Source organism: Phaenicophaeus curvirostris, chromosome 18 (genome assembly GCF_032191515.1).
Source record: "Phaenicophaeus curvirostris isolate KB17595 chromosome 18, BPBGC_Pcur_1.0, whole genome shotgun sequence".
In the NCBI taxonomy this organism is placed as follows: domain Eukaryota; kingdom Metazoa; phylum Chordata; class Aves; order Cuculiformes; family Cuculidae; genus Phaenicophaeus; species Phaenicophaeus curvirostris.
Window position 1 is genome coordinate 15,831,755 of NC_091409.1, and position 25,209 is coordinate 15,856,963.

The 25,209-nt window shown below is 53.0% G+C and overlaps 1 protein-coding gene across 1 annotated transcript; it reads right to left on the minus strand.

Moving 5' to 3' along the window:
* Nucleotides 1-489: 489 nt before the first annotated feature.
* On the minus strand, nt 490-12,145 carry LOC138728604 (arylsulfatase A-like). The gene is given in 11 exon segments (XM_069872103.1): nt 490-1,257; nt 1,604-1,748; nt 2,454-2,561; nt 3,772-3,873; nt 4,223-4,294; nt 7,923-8,052; nt 8,954-9,123; nt 10,705-10,923; nt 11,412-11,649; nt 11,806-11,866; nt 11,869-12,145. Coding segments are annotated over 8 exon segments (1,233 nt in total). The 3' UTR covers nt 490-1,257; nt 1,604-1,748; nt 2,454-2,561; nt 3,772-3,807.
* Nucleotides 12,146-25,209: the final 13,064 nt, after the last annotated feature.

Consider the following 25,209-nt stretch of genomic DNA (forward strand, 5'->3'; position numbering starts at 1 on the left):
ATTCTAGAGCCCACACAGGCCCTTCTAAAGCTTCCCAGATCCTTCTAGAGCTCTTCAATGCCGTTCTAAAGCCCCCCAAACCATTCTAGGGCCCAATAATTCCCATCTAAAGGCCCCCAGACCCTTCTAGAGCCCCTCTGGACCCTTCTAAAAACATCCAGACCCTTCAAGAGCCTCCCAGGCCCCTTCTAAAGGACCCCAGACCCTTCTAGAGCCACTCAGGGCCCTTATAAAGGCCCCTAGACCCTTCTAAAGCCTCCCAGGGCCTCTCTTTATTTTCCTCTTCTGACAGTTAACCTATGCCTTAATTTCTAAAACTGGTGATAAGCTTACATGGAAATATTCTACATAAACCTGTATTTCAGAGTCTTGTTCCAGCAGAGAGTTTTAGAGTGCGACAACAAATGTGGAAAGCTTCCCTGAACAATTTGTCATTCTGATACTTTTGAATAAATTGAAGTTGACTGACTTTTATTGTGGATCAAGAGGCTTGCTTATATCAAGTTTTATTATAGATTTTGTTTTCTGATGGAGGCTCACTGTTTGAGTTTGTGTTAGAGTGCAGGGGACAGCAGGGACAGGAACATGGAAAGGGACAGAGACAGGGACAGGGGTGCTGCAGGTGAGGAACACAGATCTCCTCTCAGGGAGCCATTTTTACGGTCCAAGCCACATCTTGTGTGTCCAAACCCTCCCTTCTCTGCTCCAAATCGCTTTTTACGGCTCAGACTTTCAGTTTTAGGGTCCAAAGCTTTGATTCTAGGGTTGAAAGACTCCTTTCTAGGGTCCAACCTCTCGTCTTTCGTGTCAGCGGCTCCCCTGCCCGGTTCCCTGCCTGCTGACACTGCGGGCACCCACGTCCCTGCGTACCCCAAGAAGGAGCTCAGCCCAGAACTGGGGAGTTCCTGGGTCTGCTGCCACTCTGACTCGGACACTGGCACTGCTGCTCTGTATTTCTTGCTCTGCGGGTGGTTAGCAATACCTGCTACCCCTGAAGCCATCCATCAGGAATCTCTCTCCACACCCCAGCCTGTCCTGGCCAGGAGGATCAGGGCACTAGGATGGGGGCAGGGGGCTGAAAGGGCGCTGGGCTGGTTCCGTGGGGCTCCAGGACAGGCAGGCTGGTTTTCCAGGCATGGAGGTGGCTGCTGGCGCTGGCTCTGGCTCTAGTGGGTGCTGGGATGCACAGGACGGCTGGCCGGGAGCAAGGGGCAGCTGCTGGGGTCGGCATGGATTCACGAGGCTCTGGAGCGGTTCCTGTGCAGAGAAGAGGTCGCTGAGGCCCGGCTGCAGTGCTGAGCCAGCGCGAGGGCACTGGGCCGCGCTGGGAACACCGTGGGATGTGGGTATCAAGGTGCACATGGGAGCTGAGGGGATGGGGAGCTCTGTGCAGAAAACGGGGCGCCCTGCCCCCCTAGGCTGGGGCTCTGCTCACCTGCCCATGGCTCATCTCCTCTCAGCCCTCACCACCCGGACAGAGATGTCAGCAGAGCCTGCCCAGTAACTGACTGGGCACTGCAGAACCCCTGGCCTCTGAACGCCTCTTGGTCAGGAAACCCCGTCTGATACACAAGTTTGGCAAATCTCCGTCCCAGCAACTCACCGTCTCCTCTTCCTCCACAGGCGGCACACGCAGCAAAACACCATCCCCAGCAGCATGCAGCCCAGGACTGCTGCAATGCCTTCTGAGCAGTAGCTCCAGAAACCTTTCAGAGCCACAGTCTTCGAGTTTTTGTCACCATCCTCACCTGGAGGAACAATTCTGGAGTCAGTATGTCCTGCTCGCTGCTGGCGATGGTGCAGGAGGTCTGGCATTGCCAGGAAATGTTCTTTCTCACTTTGTCGGCATCTCTGACACACTGAACATCCCGGGGCTGCAAGATTTCCTTGGTTTCAGCAGTAACAAAGGAAATAGCCAAAGCCTTGGCAAATCGGAGCACTCTGGAGCCTCTCTTTCTCCCCCAGCTTTGGGATGGCCATAATCCCATTTTCCCTCTAAGCTGTCTCCAGTCTGTCTGTTCATCCCTTTGGATCCCAGCTCACAGCAGGGATTCTCCTCTGTTGTGCCTCGGGTGACTCCCCGCAAGCTCCGGGATGCAGGTTTGGCAGGAGATGCATTCCATTAAGAGCCACATTTCCCATCACCTACTCAACACGCTTTGCATGGGCCTCCGTCCCCAAACAGCAAAGTTCTGACATCCTGGAAGCTGGGGGTGGTGGGTGGTGAGCACGTCCTGCAGCCGCAGGGGGTTACGAGTGAGCATCGCTCTGGTGAACTGGTGGCAATGACTCTGCACCCCAGAGCTGACGCTCCTTCCCAGAGAGCCACTCCAGGCTTCTTTGAGAACAGCTGCTCCGTGCTAACGGTGTGAGGCAGCGGCACCAGGGGAAGAGCCTGTGGACCCACAGGGATGCTGACAGATGGCGCTGGGTGACCGAGGGACAGCAATTACCTGGAGCGCCTGTTGACTGGATTGGCCCTGTTTCTTCATCAGAGATCGGTGCTGCCCGAACGCCTCCTTCCCAAAGCGCCTCCTCGTCCACAGTCCCACCATCCGTACCTTCAGAAAGACAGAGGGTCGGTTTAATTGGTAGTAACCATTCTTCATCAGGAATGCAATAACTTCAGGAGGCCAAAGACAGCAATAAGGCTTGGAAACAAAGCTTGGGCTTTTGGGGCTGCACCTCATCACCAGTCCAAACAAGGTGTCATTCACGGAGGAAAATTCAAGTGCTTGGCACTTGCCAGCGTTCCCGTAGGCAGCAATACCTGAGCTGACAGGAGACTAGGAGATTGCATGGGACCTTCTTATCACACTTAGTGCATCTTTGGTAAACCTTAAGGTGATGGTATACGCCTTCCTTCAGAGGGGACAGGGAGATGCTGCAGCCACTTCATAGACTCATAGCATCATAGAACCATAGAACCATAGAACCATAGAATAGTTTGGGTTGGAAGGCACCTTGAAGATCATCTAGTCCCAACACCCCTATGATGGGCAGGGACACCTCCCACTAGATCAGGCTACCTAGTTCAGCTGGGAGAGAGCCCTGTGGAGAAGCACATCCCATCCTGCCACCTCCGTCCCACAGGAAGGGTCACAGACACACACAGTGAACTGAACCCCAAGCTCTGGTCACCATGTCTTGGGCACTTTCACCAGTGGAAGCAAAGAGCCCACAGACCCTCAAAGCCAAAGGGAAACCACAGCCAAGTTATCTAAAACATAGCCGGGAACAGAGAGTGAAGCCGCCAGAGACTGAATCCACAGCCCTCTGTGTTTGCTGCTTCTGAGTGAGCTGTGTGGCCTCAAGCTGGATGTCCAGCTTCTATCTGTCCCTGTCCCCAGGGTGTCACCCAGAGTCCTCAGACACCAAGGAGAACAACAGGGGTGGACCAGGCCAGCACGCGCCTGCAGCCCTGGCAAAGTCTGCCAGTGTCGCTGACCCCAAGCTGCCTGCGTGTCCTCTCTGCCACCCTGGGCACTCTCAGCGTGGCCTGAGCACCCACAGCTCCTGCCGGCTGGATGCCAGTGTCTACCCAGAACAGCTTTGGCCAGGGGCAGCAGCTGTGCTGGGCTCAGCTAGGACCAAAACTGCAGCAGAGACTCTGGACCATCCCTGCGGCCCAGCAGCGCCTGCAGGTGTGACAGTGCACGCTGGCGCAGCGAGGCTCCGGTCAGTCACTTCCTGCTGCCGCAGGGTCTGCCTTGTCTGTAAGAGTCTGTAAAGCCTTCCCAAGTGCTCTGGCTAAGGGGGCAATATACCCACCAGGTTCTGCTTTCTCCAGCTCTTCCAGGATTTCCTTCAGGAGGTCTGATGGAAGCTGGGAAGACTTCCTTGCTTTGGTGTTATCCTTTGCTCTTTCAAACCCTTAACAGAAAGTATCCAGTTAAATTTCTCACTAACAAAATCTTGACAATGAGCACTTGGTCTGCGCATTCAGCCCAGAACGCCGACCGCTCCTGGGACGCCAGGTGGGCTCCAGTGCGGGATCAGGCTGAGAAGTTGGAGCTGGAGCCACACCTGCACCCAAACACCCATGGTGTTTCCATCAAACACGGTGATCACCCTGTCACAGCTCAACAGCAGGACATGAGGGGATCATGCAATGGGGTGGCACACGCGATGCAGGTCTGTGTTCTCACACCTGCAAGAGCAGCCTTGCTCCCGTGCGGGCTTTGAGCTGGCAGCTCCCGAAGGAGGTCCAAAGCTGACGTACCCATGCAATCTTCCTGCAGCTCAGCTCCGGGACCCAGCTGGGAAGCTGGAGATCCGTTGCCTCCAGCCACGTCTATAAACAAACAGAAGAGAGCAGCTCCATGAAATATCTCAATCTACTTCCAATCAGAATGGCGGTGAATGCAGTTCAAGCCTTCGTCCCTCCCTTCCACTCTGGGGCATCGCACAGACGGTTCCTGGCTGCCTGGACCGTGCTGATCCAACATAAACCAGGCGGGGAGCTGTCAGGAGAAAGGACCACCCGGAACTCACACCAGCTCTAACTTCAGCCCCAGCCAGCTCTGCAGCCGGCAAGGGAAGCAGTGAAGGGTGGGAGAGGCCGGCAAAGAGCTTCCCAGGGCACAGCACAGCCGACCCCTTCCCCTCTGCTCCTCCGCACGTCAGAGTGCTGGCCAAGAACGTAGGATGGGAAGTGTGCTGAGAGCAGAGCACAAACCCCTCGGTGCCCGCTCAGTGCAGCGACCCCGACACCTTTGGGGGCCCCCCCGATGCTCCCAGGTCGGGCTGAGCAGCCGGGCGGCTTTTGCCTCTGCCACAGCTGGAATCCCACAGGTTTCCATGAGGTGCTGTCCTCAGTTTCGTTCCCCAGGACATGCAGTGGAGCTGCCAAGGCTCACCCAGCCCAGCCGGCTCTGCTGCTCTCCCAGCCCTGCTGCCCCTTGAGCAGCGCTAGGCACGGCGCCTGCTGCCCAGGGCTGGGTGCCAGCCCCTGCCCACCCACCTGATGGTCGTGCTCGCCACGGGGCAGCCTGGACAACCCGCGTTTCCAGGGACACCAGGAGGAGGAGGATAAGGAGGCGAGCTGGGGCCATGGCCCCCCGTGCCTGCACCATGCTGCCAACACTGCTGCTGGCACTGCCGGAGCGGTGCCCGTGACACGGCACAGCCCTGCCCATCCCAGTGTGGCACCGTGGGGTCTGTGACCTCACAGCCCTGCCCCAGCTGCTGCCACATCCCTCCCCAAGCACCCATCGTAGCACACCCTGCCCCGGACCTCCCAAGCTCGGGACTTGCCTCTTCCCTGCGTATTTGGTGACATAAACGGGAGGTCAAGTGTGGAGTTTGGGGAGAGATGCTCACATCCATACCCTTCAAGAGCCTCCCAGAGCCCTTCTAAAGGCACCCAGACCCTTCTAGAGGCCCCCAGAGGTCTTCTAAAGGCCCCCAGACTCTTCTAGAGCCCACCAGGGCCCTTCTAAAGGCCTCCCAATCTTTCCAGAGCCCCTCACGTCCCTTCTAAATGCCCCTAGACCCTTCTAGAGCCCCCCAGAGCTGTTCTAAAGGCCCCCAGACCCTTCTAAAGCCCTTCATGTCCCTTCTAAAAGCCCCCAGACCCTTCTAGAGCCACAAAGGGCTTTTCTAAAGGCCCCCAAGACTCTTCTAGAGCCCCCCAGGGCCCTTCTAAAGGCCCTCAGAGCCTTCCAGAGCCTCCCAGGGCCATTCTAAAGGCTGCCAGACCCTTCTAGAGCCCCCCCTGAGCCCTTCTAAAGGCCGCCAGACCATTCTAGAGCCCCCAAGGCCCCTTCTAAACACACCCAGACCCTTCCAGAGCCCCTGACTTCCAGAGCCGTTTCTTTGACGGGCCCCCAGACCGTTCTAGAGCCTCTCAGGGCTCTTCTAAAGGCCCCCAGACCCTTCTAGAGCCCCTGACGTTTCTTTGACGGGCCCCCAGACCGTTCTAGAGCCACTCATGCCCCTTCGAAGAGACCCCAGACCCTTCTAGAGCCTCTCAAGGCCCTTCTAATGGGCCCCAGACCCTTCTAGAGCACCCACAGGCCGTTCTAAAGGCCTCCAGACCCATCTAGAGCCCCCACAGGCCCTTCTAAATGCCCCCAGACCCTTCCAGAGTCCCCAAAGGCCCTTATAAATGATCACAGACCTTTCTCGGGCCCCCAAGGCCCTTCTAAATGCCCCCAGACCCTTCTAGAGCCCCCCAGGGCCCTGCTAAATTCCCCCAGACCCTTCTAGAGCCACCCAGGGCACTTCTAAAGGCCCCCAGACCCATCTACAGCTCCTCAGGGCCTTTCTAAAGGCCACCAGACGCTTCCAGAGCCCCTCAACACACTTCTAAAGGCCCCCAGACCCTTCTAGAGCCACTCATGACTCTTCTAAAGACCCTAGACCATTCTAGAGCCACTCAGCGCACTTCTAAATGCACCCGGACCCTTCCAGAACCTCCCAGGGCCCTTCTAAAGGCACCCAGACCCTTCTAGAGCCCCCCAGGGCCCATCTATACGCCCCCAGACCCTTCTAGAGCCCCACAGGGCCAATCTAAAGGCCCCCAGACCCTTCTAGAGCCAATCTGGACCCTTTTAAAGCTCCCAGACCCTTCTAGAGCCCCCCAGGGCCATTCTAAAGGCCTCCAGACTATTCTACAGCCTTCCTAAGCCTGTCTGAAGGACCCCAGACCATTCTAGAGCGCCTCTAGACCCTTCTTAAGGCCTCCAGTCCCTTCTAGAGCCAATCATGTTGCTTCTAAAAGACCCCAGACCCTTCTAGAGCCTCCCAGGGACCCTCTAAAGGCCCCCAGACATTTCTAGATCCCCCTAGAGCCCTTGTAAAGGAACCCAGACCCTTCTAGAGCCTCCCCAGAGCCCTTCCAAAGGAACCCAGACCCTTCTAGAGCCTCCCCAGAGCCCTTCTAAAGGAACCCAGACCCTTCTAGAGCCCCTCGGAGTCCTTCTACAGGCCCCCAGACCCACCGGATCATCGAGTCCAACCATTCCCATCAATCACTAACCCATGTCCCTCAGCACCTCGTCCACCCATCCCTTAAACACCTCCATGGATGGTGACTCAACCACCTCCCTGGCAGCCTCTGCCAATGCCCAAATTTCATAATATTAAATCAAACATCAGGGCAAACTTTGTGCTAATCAAAAGAATGAAGCGCCCAGGGAAGCTGATAAAGCACATCCTGAAAAAGTAGGTCCTGCGCATACAATCATAGAATCATTAAATGGTCTGAGTTGGAAGGGACCTTAACGATCATCCAGTCCCAACCCTCCTGCCGTGGGCAGGGACACCTCCCACTGCACCAGGCTGCTTAAGACCCCATCCAATCTGGCCTCGAGCACCTCCAGAGATGGAAACTCCATCACTGCTTCTCAAGGCAGCCTCTTCCAATGCTTCCCCACTCTTTCAGTAAAGAAATTTTTCCTAATATCTAATCTAAACCTCTCCTGGAGCAACCTGAGGCCATTTTCTCATGTCTTATCCCTTATTCCTTGTTACTCGCTGTTGAAAAAATTGAAGTCTTGAATGCTGAAAGGCATGGGAAGAAGCATAATGAGGATTAGTAGAAAAGAGTTGATGTGAGAACAGGGAATATGAAGTACGGCTCCACCCTGGGGAGATGATAGAGATCTGGAATGGAGAATTCGAGGGGGAATTATTCATTAGTTCTCCAAGCACAAGTAGGAAGGCACCAGGTTTAATTGTTATGCAGCAGGTTCAAAACAAGCCAGAAGAAAGTCCTTCTTCACTAAGGGGAACTTTCAGTGGAAGCCGAAGAGATAAATTACACCCATGGGTTCAAATAGATCGCAGATACAGATTATGGGAATGTGCGAATCTGTGAAGTCATGGAAGGTCTCCAGGACACAATTCAGGGAAGCTCCTTCCTTTGTGAGGAAAAGATCTTCCCACTAGGGCCCAAGGAAGCCTCCTATGATTGTTACCTTATCCATCCGGTCTCGCTCTGTTCCAAATTTGCCCCCGTAGCCATAGGAGGCCTTGGGATCAGTCTCCAGCTCCTTCTTCTTGATGACCTCGTGCTCCTCTGACACCTTGCTCCTCAGCTGATGGATGCTGGTGAGACACAGAGCCAGGGAAGGTCACAGTGGGATCGTGCGGAGCTAGATGGAGCATTTCTGTGCCACCAGAGCGCAGCACGGAGCAGGGCACCAACCCTCCTCCACCTGTCAGCGTCCCCACACTGGGCTCTTCTGGGCCACACTGAGGTACGAGATAGAATCATAGAATCATAGAATAACTAGGTTGGAAGAGACCCACCGGATCATCGAGTCCAACCATTCCCATCAATCATTAACCCATGTACCTCAGCACCTTGTCCACCCATGCCTTAAACCCCTCCAGGGAAGGGGACTCAACCCCCTCCCTGGGCAGCCTCTGCCAGGGACCAATCACCCTTTCTGTGAAAATATTTTTCCTAATGTCCAGCCTGAACCTCCTCCGGTGGAGCTTGAGGCCACTCCCTCTCGTCCTGTCCCCTGTCACGTGGGAGAAGAGCCCAGCTCCCTCCTCTCCACAACCTCCTTTCAAGGAGTTGGAGAGAGCAATGAGGTCTCCCCTCAGCCTCCTCTTCTCCAGGCTAAACACCCCCAGGGCCCTCAGACTCGTTCTCCAGCCCCTTCCTCAGCTCCGTTGCTCTTCTCTGGACTCGCTCCAGAGCCTCAACATCCTTCTTGTGGGGAGGGGCCCAGAACTGAACACAGGATTCGAGGAGCGGTCTCCCCAGGGCCGAGTCCAGAGGGAGAAGAACCTCCCTGGCCCTGCTGGCCACGCCGTGTCTGATCCAAGCCAAGATGCCATTGGCCTTCTTGGCCACCTGGGCCACTGCTGGCTCCTGTTCAATCAACCCCCCCAGGTCCTTCTCCTCCAGGCAGCTTTTCAGCCAGACTTCTCCTAGTCTGGAGCTGCCCAGGGTTGTTGTGCCCCAAGGGCAGGATCCACTGCTGAGGCCACTCACCCGTTGTCGGAGGTAAAAAACACCAAGGTTGAGTTAGCGAGACCGTTTTCCTCCAGCGCCTGCAGCACCTCTCCCACTGAGCCGTCAAACTCCAAGAGCGCGTCCCCGAACGGCCCACGCTGCGACTGCCCCGTGTACTCCCGGCTGGCAAACTGGGGGTAGCGTGTGTGCTGGAAAAAGGGCAAAGAAGAGCGCTACGCAAACTCCCAGAGCTTCCTCGGGCTCACAGAAGTTCACCTGGGGACAGTGAGCAGCCCAGCATGGACGTGGAGAGAAGTGACAACCCCCACAAGATGAATCCTACATCCCCCAACGAGTTGAATCGTTGGAAACGACTTTCGAGATCAATGAGTCCAACCGTCCGCGTCCACCACTAAACCAGACCCCTGAGCACCTCATCTCCCTGTCTTTTGAACACCTCCTGGGATGATGACTCCACCACTGCCTTGAGCAGCCTCTACCAGCATCTGAGAACCCTTTCAGCGAAAAAACTTTTCCTAATATCCAAAATATGCAATCTAAACCTCCCCTGCTGGAATTTGAGGCCATTTCCTCTCATCCTATCGCTTGTTACTTGGAAGAAGAGACCAGCACCTACCTCGCTACAACCTCCTTTCAGGGAGCAAGAGAGGGATAAGGTCTCCTCTCAGCCCCGTTTTCTCTAGGCTAAACAGCACCAGTTCCCTCAGCTTCTTCTCAGTAGACTTGTTCTCCAGCCCCTTCACCGTATCCGTTGCTGGGAGGAGGTTTGTTCCTAAGCTCCATCTCTCAGCAATGGCACAAAGGAGCTGAGCCCCATGAGAAGACATGGAGACACAGAGCGAGAAGTTTTCCTCGGTAGGCTCCTGACCTAGAGAAGCTGGCAAAGCTCCAGAAAGCAGCAGCCCCGGAACATCATGATAACGGAGACCTGAGCGTGGGAACAGCAACCCCAGGAGCAAGTCCTGGCTGCTCAGCACAGTGATAGAACCATAGAAGAGTTTGGGTTGGAAGGGATCTCAAGGCCATCCAATTCCAACCCCCTTCCATGGGCAGGGACACCTCCCACTGGATCAGGCTGCCCAAGGCTCCAGCCAACGTGGCCTTGAACACCTCCAGGGATGGGGCAGCCACAACTTCCCTGGAAAACCTGCTCCAGGGCCTCCCCACCCTCATGGTGAAGAAATTCTTCCTTATATCAAGCCTAAATCTGCCCCTCTCCAGTTTATCCCCATTCCCCTTCATCCTATCACCACAAGCCTTTGTGAACAGTCCCTCTGCTGCTTTCTTGGAGCCCCTTCAGGTACTGGAAGGTCGCTCTAAGGTCTCCTCGGAGCCTTCTCTTCTCCAGGCTGAACAACCCCAACTCTCTCAGCCTCTCCTCGTACGGGAGGTTCTCCAGCCCTCTGATCACCTTTTTAGCCTCCTCTGGACCAGTTCCAACAGCTCCATCTCCTTCTCATGTTGAGGATTCCAGAAGTGGAGCCAAGCCTCCAGCCGAGATCTCACAAGAGAGGAATAGAGGAGGACTGCGGGAGCTGAGGTGCTGCCCTGCGCTCATAGAATGGTTTGGGTTGGAAGGGACCTTAAAGATTACCTAGTTCCAACCCCCCTGTGATGGGCAGGGACACCTCTCATTGGACCAGGCTTCCCAAGGCCCCATCCAACCCGGTCTTGAGACCAACCTGGTCCCTCCCCACAGAACAAAGGTTTCCCCCTTCCCCTCAGCCCGGAGCAACGTCCCCATCTCCTAGTAGGTCCCCATCTCCTACGTGGGATGCCTGGTAGAGCAGGAAGGGGACGCCTCGTCGGGCACAGTGAGCGATGAAGTCCCGGGAGAATTTGTTGTAGAGCGGCACCAGATCAGGGAAAGAGACGGGCTGCTGCATGATGCTCTGGTTCCAGAGGAGCGGGACTGGCACTACACCTTGGTCACAGGTCCCAAAGCACTTGGTGTCGGGTGGGAAGCAGGTGAGATTCTCGCAGGGGCCCTGGAGAGAACAAAGAACATTTTGTCCTTCATGGAATCATAGGATTTGGCTTTGTTGGTCTCAGCCCAGCGGTCCAGCCTGTTCAGATCCCTTTGGAGCCTCCTGATCCTCCAGCAGATCAACACTTCCTCCCAGCTCAGTGTCATCCGCAAACTTGCTAAGGGTGCACTCAGTGCCTTCATCCAGGTCATTGATAAAGACATTAAACAGGGCTGGACCCAGCACTGAGCCCTGGAGACACCACTTGCAACCAGCCTCCAGCTGGAGTTAACTCCATCTCCTACCACTCTCTGGGCCCTCCAGCCAACCAGTTTTCCACCCAGGAGCTCGTTCTCCTGTTCAGGCCAGAGGTGACAGTTTCAGAAGCAGAACGCTGGGAGAAACTGTGTCAAAGGCTTTCCTGAAGTCCAGGAAGATCCATCCACAGCCTTTCCCTCATCCCTTCAAGCTCTCTCCCCATTCCCGCTGGATGCCCACCAGCTCCTCACCTGGTCGTGGGAGTCGGGCACCCCAAGGAAGTGGTCGAAGCCCTGGTGGGTGGGAAGGAAGGAGCCGTTCTGGCTCAAGCCAAGGTGCCACTTGCCCACCATGGCCGTGGCATAGCCCTCGGCCTTCAGCAGCTCGGCCACGGCGACCTCCGCCAGCGGCAGCCCCCGCGAGTCCGGGCTGAAGACGCCGGGGTAGATCCCAGAGCACGTCTGGAAGCGGCCGGTCAGCAGGGCTGCGCTGGGGAGAGAGGAGACGGGGCAGGCGTGAGGGGCCAGGAGGGCAGAGAAGGGCAGGACAGGGAGGAGAGAGTTGGGACGAGGGAAGGGGGGATGAGGAGAGACCGGGGAGGAGGGAGGAGAGGGGGGCCCGGCTCCTCCCGCCCCAGGGCCGCACCGGAAGGGGCTGCAGGCGGGGGAGCTGCTGTACCAGGCGGGGAAGCGCAGCCCGCGGGCCCCAGCCGGTCCAGGCGCGGCGTGGCGGAGGACGGGTGCCCGGAACACCCCAGGGCCCCGAAGTCCAGGCCGTCCGCCAGCAGCAGCACGAAGCTGGGCCGGGCGGAGGCCGCTCCCCGTAGGGCCGGCAGCCCCAGAACCGAGGGGAGGAACCAGCCCCGAGGCCCCACGACGCCGCCGCAACGAGCGCGCCCGGCACCGCCCGCCGCGGGACCCTCCGCCCCGGGCCGGAAGCGGAGACACAGGCTTCCGGTGCGGTGACCGGAAGCGCCGCGGGGCATGCCGGGAGTTGTAGTCAACATGTGATCCAGAAGCCATAGGTACGGCTATAAAGCGAGTCTGCCCCGCGGCATGCCGGGAGTTGTAGTCCGACATGTCTGGGTGGGAGGGTCGGGAAGCTCCAGAGGGATCTGAACAGGCTGGACCGCTGGGCTGAGATCAACGGGATGAGGTTTAACGAGGCCAAATGCCGGGTCCTGCACTTAGAATCACAGCATCACCAGGTTGGAAGAGACCCACCGGATCATCGAGTCCAACCATTCCCGTCAATCATTAACCCATGTCCCTCAGCACCTCGTCCACCCGCCCCTTAAACCCCTCCAGGGAAGGGGACTCAACCCCCTCCCTGGGCAGCCTCTGCCAGGGACCAATCACCCTTCCCGGGAAAGATTTCATCCTGATGTCCAGCCTGACCCCACCCGGTGGAGCTTGAGGCCATTCCCTCTCGTCCTGTCCCCTGTCCCGTGGGAGAAGAGCCCAGCTCCCTCCTCTCCACAACCTCCTTTCAGGGAGTTGAGTCCAGATGTGGATCCGTGACTAGTGGTGTCCCTCAGGGGTACAAACTGGGACCAGTGCTGCTTAAGTTCATCAATGATATAGACAGTGAGATCGAGGGCACCCTCATCAAGTTTGCAGATGACACCAAGCTGAGAGGTGCAGTTTTCACACCAGAAAGACGAGATGGCATCCAGAGGGACCTGGACAGGCTGGAGAAGTGGGGCTGCGAGAACCTCAGGAGCTTCAACAAGGCCAAGGGCAACGTCCTACACCTGAGTCGGGGCAATCTGCACTTTCAATCCAGGCTGGGGAATGAGGAGATTGGGAGCAGCCCTGAGGAGAAGGACTTGGGGTCATGGGGGAGGAGAAGCTCCACATGAGCCACAACGTGCGCTCCCAGCCCAGAAACCCCCCGTGTCCCGGGCTGCATCCAGAGAACGTGGCCAGCAGGGAGGGAGGGGATTGTCCCCTCTGCTCCTCTCTGGGGAGACCTCAGCTGGAGGGTTGGGTCCAGGTCTGGAATCCTCACCAGAAGAAGGAGATGGAGCTGCTCTTCAGTAATATGTCAAAGCGAGTTAATTAAACGAAGAGCTAACACTAATTCATCATGAAAATACCTGGAGGATTGTGTTTACAGCGATGCCAAACACCAAATCTAGTCCTGCTAAACTGAAAGGCATTTTAAGAAAAAACACCCCAACCTATAATCAGAAGGGCCCAATCCCGAGCAGAAGTTAATTTGGCTGCTTGCAGCAGGTTTCGTTCTGTTTTTAATAGTTTCCTTTAAGCCACATGCACCACTGAGCCTCACTCTTCTCTTCAGGAGAAGAAGCGTGTTCAGACCCTACGAACTCCCGGCCCCCCCTGTGCCCCCGGCGCGCTAATTAACCCCCTAAATTAACGCTCGGGCCCCCCGAGATGCCGCTGCCCCGTTCACGGCCCGGGGGGCGCGGGGGGGGGGGGCGGGGGGGTGGGTCTCGAGCCGCGGCCGCTGTAACGGCCAGGGAGTCCCTGGCCACCCGGCTGAGCGGCCGGCGCGACGACTCTCCTGGGTGCAGCTTGTGCTCCCCGTGCGACTTTGTGCTCGGTTCCGACCCAGCTCGATTTGCAGCTCGTGCCCCGCTCGGGGCAGCTCCCCGGCGGCTCCAGATGCGGGGCGGGAAGCGCAGGGCGCCGCGGGACGCTGGGTGAGCGGCTCCTCGCCTCCTGCCGGCGCCGGGCCGGGCGGGGAGGGCACCGGGAGGCGGAGGGAGCGGGGCGGGCGGCGCGACGGGCGGGGCCGGGGGGGCGACCGGGGCTGGAGCCGCCGGGAGGGGGCGGGCGGGGATGGAGGCGTTTGTCCCGATGGCTGCTGGGGGGGGGGGGTCGGGCTGCCTGGGACGCGCTTCTGGGAGCGTTAGTGGTGTAGAAACACCAAAGGGTTCTCCAGACAAGCCTTGCTGTCTCTCCTGCTGCTCTTGAACAAGTAAATCCAGGAGGAACCTTTGCGCTCTGTACCCAAAGGAGCTTTACTGGGTTCTATCCTTGCTTCCCGCTGGTGCAAGTCTGGGGCGTGCGCTTTGTAAGAGAGGGTGCAGCTGGCAGTGATTTCGAGAGCTCATTGAGGGGCGCTGGCTTAGCAGGGAGTTCTTTCAGGGGGCAGGTGCAGGCAGGAGTCACTTTCCCACTTTTTAGTTCTGTCCTACTTAGACTTTTCTTTGCCGCACACCCCTGTGGCGCAGGGACCTCTGGCACGCTGCTTTCCTTGAGGAAAGAGGAGAGCTTCCCGCATTAACCCCACAACTGGCGATAGGAGCAAACACACAACATTAAGAAGCATTAAGAGGAGAAAAAGAGGCCTGATGCTCTTTAGTGCGATAACTGGCTCCCTGTGAGCAAAGGGTGTGTCTAGAAACCTGGGAAAATGAGGATATTGTGGCAAAGTACAACATGTGGAGGATTCTGAGGCACTCGAATCCTGTGATGCTCTCGCTGGTGCTCAGGGCCCTTCTGACACTGTTGGAGACAGCTGAGATGGTGAGCAGGGCATCGCCACGCGGTGCCCCATTGGCACGCCCAACGGTGTGGCCAGCAGGGCCAGGGAGGTTCTTCTCCCTCTGGACTCGGCCCTGGGGAGACCGCTCCTCGAATCCTGTGTTCAGTTCTGGGCCCCTCACCACAAGAAGGATGTTGAGGCTCTGGAGCGAGTCCAGAGAAGAGCAACAGAGCTGGGGAAGGGGCTGGAGAACAGGCCTTATGAGGAACGGCTGAGAGAGCTGGGGGTGTTTAGCCTGGAGAAGAGGAGGCTGAGGGGAGACCTCATTGCTCTCTACAACTACCTGAGAGGAGATTGTGGAGAGGAGGGAGCTGGGCTCTTCTCCCAAGTGACAGGGGACAGGACGAGAGGGAATGGCCTCAAGCTCCACCGGAGGAGGTTCAGGCTGGACATTAGGAAAAATATTTTCACAGAAAGGGTGATTGGTCCCTGGCAGAGGCTGCCCAGGGAGGGGGTTGAGTCCCCTTCCCTGGAGGGGTTTAAGGCATGGGTGGACGAGGTGCTGAGGTACATGGGTTAGTGTTTGATAGGAATGGTTGGACTTGATGATCCAGTGGGTCTCTTCCAACCTGGTGGTGGTGATTCTATAAGGATGTGGATGGGAGAGCCTCGGTGTGGCAGCAGTGAGTGTGTGTCTGGGATGCTCAGGGGCACATGGAGAGGGGAGACCTTGGCGATACGGAACCTTGCTTTGGCAGCGGCGCTGTGGAGAGCAGTCAGTCTCTTGGAAGCTCATGTGCAGTTGTGAAACTGTGTCTGTGTTCTTTCCTCAGCGCTCTGTCGGACAGTGCTGATGAGCCACCATCAAAGAAGGCAGGAACAGGTACTGCATGTGACAGGAGGATTTAATGTGCCCCATTTTCCTTAGGTTCCTGTACTGCAGGGAACTCTGGCTTTTGTACTTCAGTGTTATCACTGAAACAGTAGCTTTTTGAGCCCTTCTTTCCTTGCGGCCACCTGCATAGCCAGTTCCGATCCCACTGGGTAACCTGGGCCAGAGCCTCCCCACCCTCACAGCAGAACATTTCTCCCTAAGATCTCATCTCAACCTCCCCTCTTTCAACTTAAAGCTGTTCCCCCTCGTCCTATCCCTGCCTTCCCTGGTCAAGAGCCCCTCCCCAGCTTATATCACTGCCAGGTGCTGTTGCGGAAGGGTGTGTGGTTTGCAGTGGGTTACGCTGCGTTAGGTGGAATAAGGAGATGGGCTCTAACGCAAGTAGAAATCCTAATCCTCTTTTAAATCATGTTGTTATGTTGCCTGCTTTTGTTTCTTAGATGACACTGTCCTTGAGTGTGAAGAGGAAGTTGACAAAGGTGTTGCTGCGGAGGGGTTGCCATCCAAGGCAACAAAGGAGGGCCAGCAGGCTTCAGTCAGCGACACCACTGCCATTGCAGAGCCCGCAGCAGAGGTGAGCGAGGATTTGGGGCATAGGTAGAATCTGTGCAGGAGGAAAGAGGAGGCAGCTCTCCTTAATGTATTGTGAAGTTGGGCCTGCTCTGAGCCTGTATGGCTGTAGGTTCTTTCCCGTTTGTAGCCGGCAGCTCTTGCGTGCGGGGTTTGCTTTGCTCAGGTTTGCCTGCTCTGCTCTAGCACTTGCAGCTTGTAGTTAGGTAATTAAAATACATTACAGTACAAGAAAAACTGGATGCTTCCTCTCATTAAACCTCTTTCTGCTGGGTTGTTGTCCACCAGACTGGCAGAAGAGTCCTGTAGGACACTGGATCTGTAAAAATGAGTCATGAACTGCTTGGCTCTAGTCTGGTTCAAAGGTGTAGCGTTACTTTTCTTATTGCCCCATGAGAGGAATAAACTGTCACCCTCTAATTGTTTGTTCCTGAGAGAGTTGTTAACTCCTATTTATATAAAATATACTTCAAGGGCAAAACTGACGCACTTTGGCAGTAAGAATCCTAGAATGGTTTGGGTTGGAAGGGACCTTAAAGCCCGTCCAGCTCCAACCACCTGCCATGGGCAGGGACACTTCCCGCTGCATCAAAGCCCCATCCAGCCTGGCCTTGAACACCCCCGGGGAGGGGACAGCCACAAGCTTCTGTTCTTTCAATCACTGCATGTAGGAGAGCTGTTATTAGGTTTGGTTTTTTTTAAAAAAAGCGTACTTGTCAGAGATCCCACAGAGGTTTGTGTTCTGCTAACACCTGAACTGGCAAATAACAGTCCCGAGGTCATGACAGAGCTGACCAAATTCCAGGGAGTTTGCTTGCTTGGATTCACATTGAGGTTATACTCACATTGGTACATTTTTTTGTTTTTACTTCAGGCTCAGCCCCTTTATTATGAACGTCCGGCTAAGAAACGAAGAGTCTCTGCTCTAGAAATAGTGGAATCTGGTAAGGCTGACATTGCACTATTAACTCAATTCTTTTTCACCCTGCTGTGTGTGAGGTGCAGCTGCACCCTCTGGGCTTAGAGTGTTGAAGTAGCGACATCTAGGTTGCGTCTGGCAATGCTTGAATATGAATTCTTCTCTGCATCCTTGCGTTGCCTCTGGACTGGGGCGTTTATCTCGTCATCTCAGTGCAAGATCTGCCTTGGGAGCAGTCCTACGGTTGTATGTCCATCAATGGCTTGCCAGAAGAAATTGTTTTAAAAACTAATTTTAGCTTGTAGATCCTAATAAGTTCTTTTTTCTGGGGGGGTGCGGGGGGAGTTAGGAAAGAAAGAGGGGGACAGCACCACCCCCAAGAGTAGCTACTGGCTAAAATGCCCTTGGAAGCATTCTGGTGTACTGAAAAACTGTTCAAAATGGCCCTCAAGACACACTACTCCCACCAGACCAGGCTGCTCAGCGATGAGGTGCTCAGGGATCTGGTTTAGGAGTGAACGGGTATGCGTTGGATTTGATGATCTCAAAGGTCTTTTCCAACCAAGCAATTCTATGATATTCTATGAAACTGCCCAAGTTCAGACTTCCTGATCGTGCAGTCATCATTACAAGTTGTTTTTGTATTTATCACCCAGCAAGTGAGCACTTTGTGCAGCTGATGGTAAATGAAACCTGGCTTCTTGCTCTCATAGGGCTGCTTTTCTGTGCAGGTTTCAAAGACGGAGATGTTTGCGGCCCACAGGTGCCTCCAAGAGGTGATGTGACCAGGTAGAGTCTCTCGTAATCACTGTTCTCGTGTCATTTAGCTCTGTGTCTGTCTCTTATCCAGAACAATTCCATGGGACAGTACGGATAGACTGCTCACTCCTCTCTCTTTTTCTCTCCCTCACCTCACAGGGTGGAAAACACTAAGGAGGAGGAGAGGCCAAGGAAACTTGCAGCTGCAGAGGTAAGTCTGTGTTATTCATGATTTCACTTCTTAAGCCAATACAGCTCTTTGGGATCAGAAATTCTTGCCCTCCTCACTCACGTATTGCTGAATGAGTAATGTGTTTGTGGTGGTTGGTTTGCTCAGGGAAAGCGGGAATGTTGTGTGAGAAGTAGTGCTATCACCAAGGCTTTCCTGCTGCCATTTGTTTTGTTTCTGGACTATCACAAGCGCACAACGCTGTGCTCTTTCTCTTCTCCCCGCTTACCGTGTTGGGCACAGCTTTAAAGTCTTGCACTCAGACTTAGTCTTCCTGCAAAGCTGGGCTGTGGTATCTTTAGTCCTGGCTTGTTTTGTGAGGTTGGCTGTACACGTCTGACTTCCATTTCTGCTCGGGATTGAGATCACACAGCTTTAATCGTGGAAATCGGAGCTGTTCATCTCAATTTGGTACCCACATGCAGAGGCTCTGCTGGGGTTCTTAATGCCAAATTGACCTTGTGCCTCTCCTGCCACTGCTTAGCTTTGAGGGCAGCGCTGCACGGCTGGAATGCACTCCCCAATAAAAAGTAGTTTTGCAGTTTGCTGTGTGGATGTGTGTACAAAACCCCTTCCAGTTTTATACATCAGCAAGATTTTCTGCACTATCACCTAGCAAAAATTTGTGTTTCCTTGCTCACTTAATGTCCTTTTGCCCAACAGAAACAGAATGGAGCCAACATCTCAGGAGAGGTGTCATACCAATCACATCCACCAACTGTTCTGTCCAGAAAATCATCCAGCGTCAGTGTGGAAGCAAGCAAATCCCTGGACTCAAGCAAAAAGGCAGATGACTTCCCTCCAATCACAGAGGTACCATAGCTGATGGCTTGTTAGACAGGACACAGTGCTAGTGTCAGCAGTAAAGCTGATTTTTAAGGATTTAATGTGCTCCGCGTGCTCCTTCAGCTGAGCTCACCTAAGAGTTTTTGGGGCTTCTGCTACCAGGACAAAAGTTAGGCCAGGCTTAAGAACACAGCAGTGCTAACCCGATTCACCTGGTTAAGGGGCAGAGCCTCTTCAAAGGATTTTGTCCTGTCCTACTGTGGTGGTGTAAGCTGAAAAATAAGCTTTGGCTGATCCATAGCGCTGCATTGCTTGGGGGGCAGCTGAGCACCTTGTCTGCATCCTCACGGTCCCACAGAGCTGCACGTGGGCCCTCAGGACCCCACAGAGCCCTGTGTGCATGCTGAGCGTTGCAGTGGCTGGAGGAGTTAACTTAGTTACACTGTTCAACGGGGAGTGGGAGTCCAGGTTCCCCTGCTCACCTGAATTTTGGCTGCTTTTATTCTTTGGAGTCACGGTCGTACTGATCTAATTGACCACGTCTGGTTTTGCCTGTTGAGGAGAAAGGCAGAGGCTAACTTGTCCTTTCCAAGGGTTTACAGAGTCTGCTCAGTAGAAGGAAAACCAGGTGCTGTGCTTAATTTTCCAGCCCAGATTCAACCAAGAAGGGGACCTAGTGGTTTATTTGCATTCCTTACGCAGACTTAGATGGCAACATCGGTCTTGGAGCCAGTCAGAGGCAGAGCCTGGACTGGTGGTTGCCTGACTCCAGTGTAGGTGCCTCAGTTTCCCTTACTTAACCCTCAGTATGGCAAGGGCTGCAGCAATACATGGCAAAGGGTTTTGCTCTACTTCTGTTAATTTTTCAGCTGCTTTAGTGTGTTTGGTGTCCGCATGTTGGCTATCGGCTTCCTTTTGTGAAAAGAAACTGGGGCAAAGCTGGGCTGTGAAGTTGAAAGTCGGGGTGCTGAACCAACAATGAAGTGCTGTTACTAACTTGGCAAAAAGCTGGTACCTGAGCTTCATTGCAGGCTTTCTTGCAGCTGAAAGCTTGTTAGCGTGCTCATTACTCCATTTCATGAGTCCTTCCCTATTTAATTGTTTGTTTTAGGCCATGGAGAGAGAGGTCGAGGCCGCATTTCGCCACGGGGATCCGAATGAGGTCCTTAGCAATGCCTTCAAAATGAACGTGACTCGAGGTGATATCTGCACACTGAAGGAAGGCTGCTGGCTCAATGATGAGGTAAAACTGGCCGCGGCATGACGATATCCTTGTTCGGCGAGAAGCCTCATGACCCTTGTTGCTGTGTCATTCTTTTGGTAATCTAGTGTCTTGTTTTACATCTCAAGCTTACTCTTTATGGTACAGATAATTAATTTCTACATGAATCTTTTAATGGAAAGAGCTAAGAAGAAAGAATATCCAGCAGTTCATGCTGTTACTAGTTTCTTCTATCTAAAACTAACTTCTGGTGGCTACACAGCGGTGAAGAGATGGACAAGACAGGTGGATCTCTTCAAGCAGGACATTGTCTTAGTCCCTGTCCACGTGATAAACCATTGGACTCTGGTGGTGAGTCAAACTGGCTTTTTGTTTGGAACTGGATGGGGAGAGAAAACTGGTGAGAAAAGCTGTATCGATTTTGATGTTTGTGCAGAGAAGTTTGTGCTTTGTCTGACAGACCCCTTGTAATCACAGGTCATTGACATGAGAGAGAGGACTATCAAATACTACAATTCCATGGCAGTGAAAAGTGGGGACAAGATCTGTGAAACTCTGTTGTAAGTAAACACTTGGGCGCTGCTCTCATGTTGTGAATTATGAGAAGGCTTTTGGACCTTGTCCAAACTTGTCCCTGGGACACAACTGCAAGTTTCCACGTTTCTTTTAGATAACGAAGCAGGAATCTTTGCCTTGCTGTGAGTTGTGTGACATTGGCTACTTAATCGTTTCACACAGTCCCCTCCAGTCAGGGCCTTGGGTACCTGGGCTCTGCCACCTTTCCACCACACACACACACAGAGCCTCGCTGCCAAATACACGGTAGCCTGGTGCCACCTGTACCGCCCCCGCTAGGGATGAAACACCCAGGCTTTAAGGAGCGAGCTTACGCTTTTGTGGAAGCCTCTGTTGGAATTGCTGGTCTCATTCCTGACCTGTAAACGTTACCTCACAGCCTCTCATTGCGTCTGTAAATTTAAGACTTGGATTTTTCCTCTGAAAGCCTTAAATCAGCTGCTGTGAGGATGCTCTGATGCTTTGCTGGCCTGCTGCTCAGCTCCCCGTGATCCTACAGCAGCTCTGCTTTGTTGACCTATGTTTTAGAGGCAAAGAGTGATTTTGATTTGTTTTCAACAGGAAATACCTGAAAGCAGAGAGCCAGGAGAAAAGGCAACATCAACTAGATTGTTCCGACTGGACAATTCACAGTATGAGATCAAATGTACGTGAGCACTACTGGGATGCGAAATGTGAACTCTCAACTCCTTCTCTTTAGAGGTCTTGACACTCTCTAAGTCCAAGCTTTTAGAAAAGAGCCGTAAGCATCTCATGTTCTTATGGTGCCACCTTAGACCGCAGCTGACCCAGGAAACCGTGGAATGGCAGACTGGTTTGGATCAGGAGAGACCTTAAATCCCATCCAGTTCCAGCCCCTCCCAGGGGCAGGGACACCTTCCCCACCAGCTTACTCAAAGCACCATCCAACCTGGTCTTAACCATGCTGTGTTGAAATCTTTCAGCATGACCTCTCCTTGCTGGCTGCATGCTTCATTTTTTCTATTTAGTCTGCCATGTTCAGGTGAATCTGACTTTGCCCCCACTTCCCAAGACAAACTTAATCTGTTTAGCTCTTGTTGGAGGACACAGGCTTTGGAAATGGGTTTGGAATTTGGGATAATTATTCTTGTTGGGAGCACAAGTCCTGGTGTGTGACAAAGCAGAGGGTTAAGTGGGTGTTTCCCTGAGTTGGGCTCCAGCAAAGCTGGGGAGGAGCTTACCAAGGGCATGGAGTGATAGGGCAAGGGCGGGGGGGGGGGCGTGGCTTTAAATTGGAAGGGGGAAGATTTTTGTCCTAATGTCCAATCCAAATTCCTCACGATGAGGGCAGTGAGGCCCTGGCCCAGGCTGCCCAGGGCAGTGGCGGCTGCTCCATCCCTGGGGGTGTTCAAGGCCAGGCTGGATGGGGCTTGGAGCCCCTGGTCCAGTGGGAGGTGTCCCTGCCCATGGCAGGGGTGGGACTGGATAGGCTTTGAGGCCCCTCCCAACCCAAACCATTTGATGATTATGAGTTAGTAGGAAAGAGCACTGCCTAAAGACTCAATTTAAGAACCAGAACCACAAGTAAACCTCGCAGGGAGGGCGTCTCTCTTAGGAGGCTGCTCTCCCTTCTCATCCTGCCAAGGACTTGGATTGTAACACCCAGGTGAAGGGAGTGAAGAGATGATGTGTGGTCATTCAGGTCTGTTCCTTGAGTTGTGTGATGGTGAATGGATTGTGCCGAGTGTCTGTTAGGATGGGTAACATGTGCTGCTTCCAAACTGCCTCTCTTTTATGGTATTGGAAAATTCTGCTTCTTTGCATTCCTTAGGAAATCCCACAGCAGCAGAACGGAAGTGACTGTGGAGTTTTTGTCTGCAAGTACGCAGACTATATTGCTAGACACCAACCATTAACATTTACCCAGGTGAGTGGGAGTTAAAACTGGCTCCAGACGTTTTTCCTCAGATACAAGAGCCAGGGAAAGTTACAGAATCCTAGACTGTCCTGAGCTGGAAGGGACCCACAAGGCTTCTTGAGTCCAAGTCCCGTCCCTGCACAGGACACCCCAACATTCCCACCGTGGGGCTGAGGGTATTGGCCACACTCTTCTGGAACATTGTCAGGCTGTGACTGCTTCCCTGGGAGCTGTTCCAGGGCTCCACCACGCTCTGGGGGAAGAACCTTCTCCTTGTGCCCAACCTCACACTCCCCTGGCATCTTCCTGCCATTCCATCGGGTCCGAGTTCCGCAGCAGCTGCTGATTGTGCCTGGAGCAGGGATGAAGGTTCTATCCCTCGCTCTGGGGTTGGTGCGTAGCTGGTGGGGTTGGAGCTTCACAGTGGCCTCAGAAGGGCAGAGCTGTGTTCTCCATCCTTACATCTGGTTTCTGCTTCCTACTTCCCTGCATGCGATGCTGCAGCCGGTGGGTTTGGGATACCTGGCCCTTATGTCTTCTGGAGAAGTGGGTTTCCCGCTCTTAGATGTTTGTGCCTATTTTGTGCCTCGGCTTCATGTTTAAAAAGTATTTCCTTTTCTTTCCAGAGTCACATGCCGTACTTTCGAAAGAGAATGGTATGGGAGATCATCCACCAGCAGCTACTGTGAGAGCTGCACAATGAGAGCAGTGCTGTGATCACTTCAAGGTGACTGATAAGGCTTTTAGTTGTTTTTCAGATACTTTATTTGGATGGGTAGTAGGCACACAATTTTCCTCTTTAGGCTATGCAGTAGTGGTTAAGGAGGGGTGGTGGTTTCCTGGTTATGGAGGCAGTAACTCTCGTTGCCGTTAGCTAAGGCACCTGACAGCACCCAGGCAGAAAGGTGGCTGTGATGGGGAAGAGCCAGCACTGTCAGCCTCCGTCACTGAGATGCACGTTACCAACAAAGAGGACTCTCACCCACGGCGGTGGCGACCCCTGCGTTAGCTGAGCTCATCTGGGCTCCATGCTTGGCTCCTCGAGGGGACACAGATTTAAAAATGCAAGTAATCTTACAACAAAATCAGTTTATTATGATGGGGAACAAAGAATGTCACTAATAAGAAATGGAAGCAGAATGTAAGTACTATTTAGAAAAGCTCTTTTTAAGATGCACAGTAACCACATGCTTTTTTTGTAATTCCTCATAAGTATTGGTCAACGTTGTTCAGAAAAAAATTATCATTTAAAAAAAAGTTTACAAATCATTTGAAAGAGACACATTTCAAAGTTATAAGTGTAACACTCAATCTCCATTCTAATAATAGTTATAATTTAGCATGTGATTTCAAAAAGGTCAGGAATATTTAGGCTGAACATTAGGAAAAAATTTTTCACAGAAAGGGTGATTGGTCCCTGGCAGAGGCTGCCCAGGGAGGGGGTTGAGTCCCCTTCTCTGGAGGGGTTTAAGGGACGGGTGGACGAGGTGCTGAGGGTCAAGGTTTAGTGTTTGATGGGAATGGTTGGACTCGATGATCCGGTGGGTCCTTTCCAACCTGGTGATGCTGTGATTCTATGATTTAATGAATTATTACAATTTACTGAAATTAATATTTCTTACTTGTACATGTGGGCAAATTACAGTATTTAACTAGTTATTTTCTCAGTTAGGCCTTTAGGGAGGGATTGAAATTAGTCATGAAGTAAATTTTGTTGCCTGAAAGAATAGTGGTTTTATATTCTCTTAAAAAGTGTGTCGCAACATGCGTTTATTGAGGTCATAGTTTGAAGGATGAAACTTAGTATCGCTGTTGCTTTGTATTCCTGGTTTTACTTCTTTAAAAGGTGGACAAACTAAATGGTAGACCTTTTCTTTATAGTGTCAATTGTTTCTTATGAATATAGTAATGATGGAGCAGAATTTCTCACTCTTAATTTTTTTGTTTGGACCTAGAAATATTGTCATTTGGTGACATTTACGTTTATATTGGCGGAGAGCTATTTAAAGTATGTTATAATTCTTCTCTCCTTCCTCTCATTTTTCTCCTAGGGTGGGTGCAAGCGTACATCTCCCATGTGAAGACAATTATGTGTATCAAGGTTGTAAAAGAATCACTTGTCAGAGATGCAAGCGTACATCTCCCATGTGAAGACGATTATGTGTTGTAAGGTTGTAAAAGAATCACTTGTCAGAGATACGCTGACAGATATGCTGGCTGCCTGGAGTGACCACGGGCCAATTTGCAGAGGTAGGTGTTATTCCTTGAATTTTTTCCTGAAGTTTAAAAGGGTAACTTATAATTTCTGCTTCAAAATACAATGAAATTCTATTTAAAGCCATGGAAAAAAAGTATATACCCTATATATGTGTGTGCCTATAAGTGATTATGTATATCCAAACATCTTTTTGTAGTTTGAAGCATGCAAGTAAAGATGCAGAAACAGTATCAATTCAGGGAGCTCATTTCCTTTTAACAGCTTTTCTTCTTTTTATCATGTTAAGCATGTTTTAAGAGGAACTAGTTACCTAGGTTTCAGTTAATTTTTTCTAATTAAATTCCTAAAGAAGACCTCCTCACAATCATATTGCATTTCTATCAGTTCCAGATATGTCCATATTCCTCATTGTATGGTGAATTCTCTTCTAGTTCTGTTTTGTGCAATAGGTTATTACCTAACCTTCTGTCTTCTTTTCTGATTGTTTTCTCATTATGCTCTGAACTAATGAATAAGTTCCTCCCTTTGCTTTTATGGAGG